At 49.9% G+C, this 3,991-nt stretch overlaps 1 protein-coding gene across 1 annotated transcript; it reads left to right on the top strand.

The window, feature by feature from the left end:
* Positions 1-604: 604 nt before the first annotated feature.
* TMEM30B (transmembrane protein 30B) lies at positions 605-3,773 on the top strand. The gene has a single exon (XM_002824814.6). The coding sequence runs from the start codon at positions 605-607 to the stop codon at positions 1,658-1,660; it is 1,056 nt and encodes a 351-aa protein (XP_002824860.1). The 3' UTR covers positions 1,661-3,773.
* The last annotated feature ends 218 nt before the right edge of the window (positions 3,774-3,991 follow it).

Raw genomic sequence — 3,991 nt, 5'->3', positions numbered from 1 at the left:
GTCACCTTTTCCCCGCAAATAACAGAGGATTAAGAATCTGAAATCTTCAAGCCTCCAGGACCACGGTGCAAGCCCTCAGCAAAAATTTCTGCTGGAGGCCGGAGAGCCTTTTGATTTCGGGAGACTGGCCCAGGAACTCCAGTCACTTGGAAGGCGGAAGAGAAGGTGGTACCTGAGCCAGGTAGGAGCCACTCAGAGGCAGCCCGGGACTGCCACTCACCTAGGAGAGGAGGTGGAGTCCGATGACCCGGACTGAGAGGAAACGCGAGACTGAGTCTACCAGGTGAGGTAAAAAACACCCACCTGCTCACCTCGGAAGGGGCGGGCGAGGTGCGGCTCCAGGTGACCCGCGGGGGTGGAGCGCACCTGGGCGGAGGCGGAACTGGGGGGTGTCGGCACTGCTCGTAGGGCCTGGAACTAAATTCACCTGTGAAGGAGGCAGAGGCGGGGCCCGGGCAAAAACCCACCCGAGCCGGCGGGAAACCCGAGCCGGCGGGAAACCCGACCCGCGAGCAGTCCCGGGGCTTGTGCGGCGCGGAGAGGGAGGCGCCCCGCGGCGGGGCCCCCCTCGGTCAGCCCGCGCGTCGGTCCCCGCGCGGCCGCCATGACCTGGAGCGCCACGGCCCGGGGCGCCCACCAGCCCGACAACACCGCCTTCACGCAGCAGCGCCTCCCCGCCTGGCAGCCGCTGCTGTCGGCCAGCATCGCGCTGCCGCTCTTCTTCTGCGCGGGCCTGGCCTTCATCGGCCTGGGCCTGGGCCTCTACTACTCCTCCAACGGCATCAAGGAGCTGGAGTACGACTACACAGGAGACCCGGGCACCGGCAACTGCTCGGTGTGCGCCGCGGCCGGCCAGGGCCGGGCGCTGCCGCTCCCCTGCTCGTGCGCCTGGTACTTCTCGCTGCCCGAGCTCTTCCAGGGCCCGGTGTACCTCTACTACGAGCTGACCAACTTCTACCAGAACAACCGGCGCTACGGCGTGTCCCGCGACGACGCGCAGCTGAGCGGACTCCCCAGCGCGCTGCGCCACCCTGTCAACGAGTGCGCCCCCTACCAGCGCAGCGCGGCCGGCCTGCCCATCGCGCCCTGCGGCGCCATCGCCAACAGCCTCTTCAACGACTCCTTCTCGCTTTGGCACCAGCGCCAGCCCGGCGGGCCCTATGTCAAGGTGCCGCTCGACCGCTCCGGCATCGCCTGGTGGACCGACTACCACGTCAAGTTCCGCAACCCGCCGCTGGTCAATGGCAGCCTGGCGTTGGCCTTCCAGGGCACGGCGCCCCCGCCCAACTGGCACCGGCCGGTCTACGAGCTGAGCCCCGACCCCAACAACACCGGCTTCATCAATCAGGACTTCGTGGTGTGGATGCGCACGGCGGCTCTGCCCACGTTCCGCAAGCTGTACGCGCGCATCCGCCAGGGCAACTACTCGGCCGGGCTGCCGCGGGGCGCCTACCGCGTCAACATCACCTACAACTACCCGGTGCGCGCGTTCGGCGGCCACAAGCTCCTCATCTTCAGCAGCATCTCGTGGATGGGTGGCAAGAACCCCTTCCTGGGCATCGCCTACCTGGTCGTCGGCTCCGTCTGCATCCTTACCGGCTTTGTCATGCTGGTCGTCTACATTCGCTACCAGGACCAGGACGACGACGACGAGGAGTGATTCCGGCTTTCCAGGAATCCCTCCTGCTTCTTGCCAAAACTCTTGCGAGGTGCTTTTGGCATCTCCTCCTCGCCCCTCACCCAGTTCCAACCTCGCCTCGCTTTTCCTCCCTTTGTGAATGAGGGGACCAGAGAAGGGAATTACCCGCCTTGCTCTTGGGGGGCTGCTAGACTGTCTTGCCGCGGGGAGGGATGTTGACTGCAGAGTGAAACATCCTTGCAAACTCTTCCCACCTCCTTCACGACACCGAGTTGCCACGTGAGGTTCTTCAAGTCTGAGAGTGGAAGGGATCCCTATGGAGACTCCTGTTAAACCCCTATTAGAGGAAGAGATTGAGAAACCTAGCAATGTGAAGTAACAAAGATCAGGCAGCTGCAAGTGACTGCTGACTCTTGAGTCCAGAGCTTTTGCCACTACAGTACAGTGGTTTTCTTTTCTTTGGTGGGGGGAGTGGGCTGGAATGGAGAGTGAGGCCCACAAATTACCTGCAGAGACGTGGAGGCGTGAGGGAGAACATGCTTGTTAAATATGCAGGTAGATTAGGAGACACCAAACAGAGATTCAGACACAGTAAGGCTGGGATGAGATCCTCGAAGCTGTGTTTTAACAAACTCCACTGGAGAGTCCCATATTCCCTCAAGTTTGGGAATCACGACCCTGAACCAGGTTGGGCCTGAAGCAGTCAACTGAGTTCACTTTTTCAGATAGTAATTTGTTCCCAGGGGCAGTGACAACCATGATGTTCCAGGTTTGGTCTGGCACTCTGCCTTGAACGTAGGAAGCTCTTGATGACTTGTGGAATAAGTTTTTAAAAAATCACTATCTCAGGAAAACTAGTTGGCATACAGAGTTGTAGGACAGGGTTTATGTTATTCATTTGATATTTTAGTATTTTGGTATAAAAGCCAACAGACAAACTTTGCCAGGTACTGTGTAGAAACTCAAAAATGTGAGGCCAGTTTGTACAGTTCAGAGGAAATGCTTTAACGTAGAATCAGATAACTGGAAGAGATCTTCGAGGGAAAGTAAGTTCCCTAAAGTCACATCTATGTCTCCTAGCTCAGTCTTCTTTGTCATTTTGTGTGTGTGTGTGTGTGTGTGTGTGTGTGTGTGTGTGTGTGATTAGAAAGGGCTTCATTCATACCTTTTCCCTTGGACCTGGAAAAAAATTTTTTTATCTTTTCAAATGAAATCTGTTGATTTCTAGTAATCATATTTGAATCAATGCTAAGGCATATATAGTCTTATATGTAAACTCAATTCTTAAGATTATTTGAACCTTTGAGATGACATTAACACTCAACTAAAATCATTCCACTGATTTTATTGATAAACATCAATCAGTATGTTTAAAGTTATTCTAAGAAGCAATCGTTTTATTTTTAAAAACCTTGTATGGCAAAATAACTTAAAACCCTTTGTGATATCATCTTACCAGTTTATTTGGTAAAAGCAAACAGTTATTTGGTATTTGTCAGAATTCTTCAGTGCCTGCTATTACAGCTATTTTCCAATTACTAATTTGATTATACTCACTCAAGGCAGTGCAAGATCTTGAAGTATTTTTTAACAGTGAAGTAATATTGAATTGTATTGAATAGTTTACATAGTTTATTCTAGTCTTTGAAAATTATTGAACAATTGACAATGTGCATGTCATTGACATCTGCCTTAGAACTTCTGGGATAATCCTGATTCAAGAGATTCTATCCCATTATTTACATATACCAAAAATACTTCGTTAATTTAATGTGTTGGCTTCTCAACTCCTGAACACGACACAATTTTATTATTAGATTTTGTATGGTGATTTTAGGCTATGAAAACATAATCATTATATGTACATAGATAAATTTTTATTTGTTACAAATGTTTGAGCAGCTCACTAGCCCACCCCTCCTTTATTTTGAGTAAGAGAATTTACTACATTTTTTTACTATGTAGTTGAGAGCAACATGTATTTTGTTATTTTTAGAATGATCAGTATATTGCTATAAAATTTTAAATAAGACTATGAAAGTTGAAGTATTCTGATTCTGATTAAATTAACGAATATGGTTCCAGGCCCTGTTCTCTGGGTTTTTGAGAGAGAATAAAGGTTATGTTTGTCTTACCTTTGTTATTGAGTTTGCTTAATTCTTTTGAACTATGATCTTAAAGGCACAAACACCACCAGCCACTTTGCTAATTTCTTAATAGCAGATTTACATTGCAGCAAGAAAACCATCTTTTATAATAACATTCAGTTAAAATGAACTCAATTTGTTGTTAACTTCCTAAAACAGAATTTGAACTTTATCAACCTCAACATGTATATAAACTAGATAGTCC

Source organism: Pongo abelii, chromosome 15, assembly GCF_028885655.2.
Source record: "Pongo abelii isolate AG06213 chromosome 15, NHGRI_mPonAbe1-v2.0_pri, whole genome shotgun sequence".
Taxonomy (NCBI): Eukaryota; Metazoa; Chordata; class Mammalia; order Primates; family Hominidae; genus Pongo; species Pongo abelii.
The sequence above is the reverse complement of the archived record's forward strand: the minus strand, read 5'-3'. Positions and strand labels throughout refer to the sequence as shown.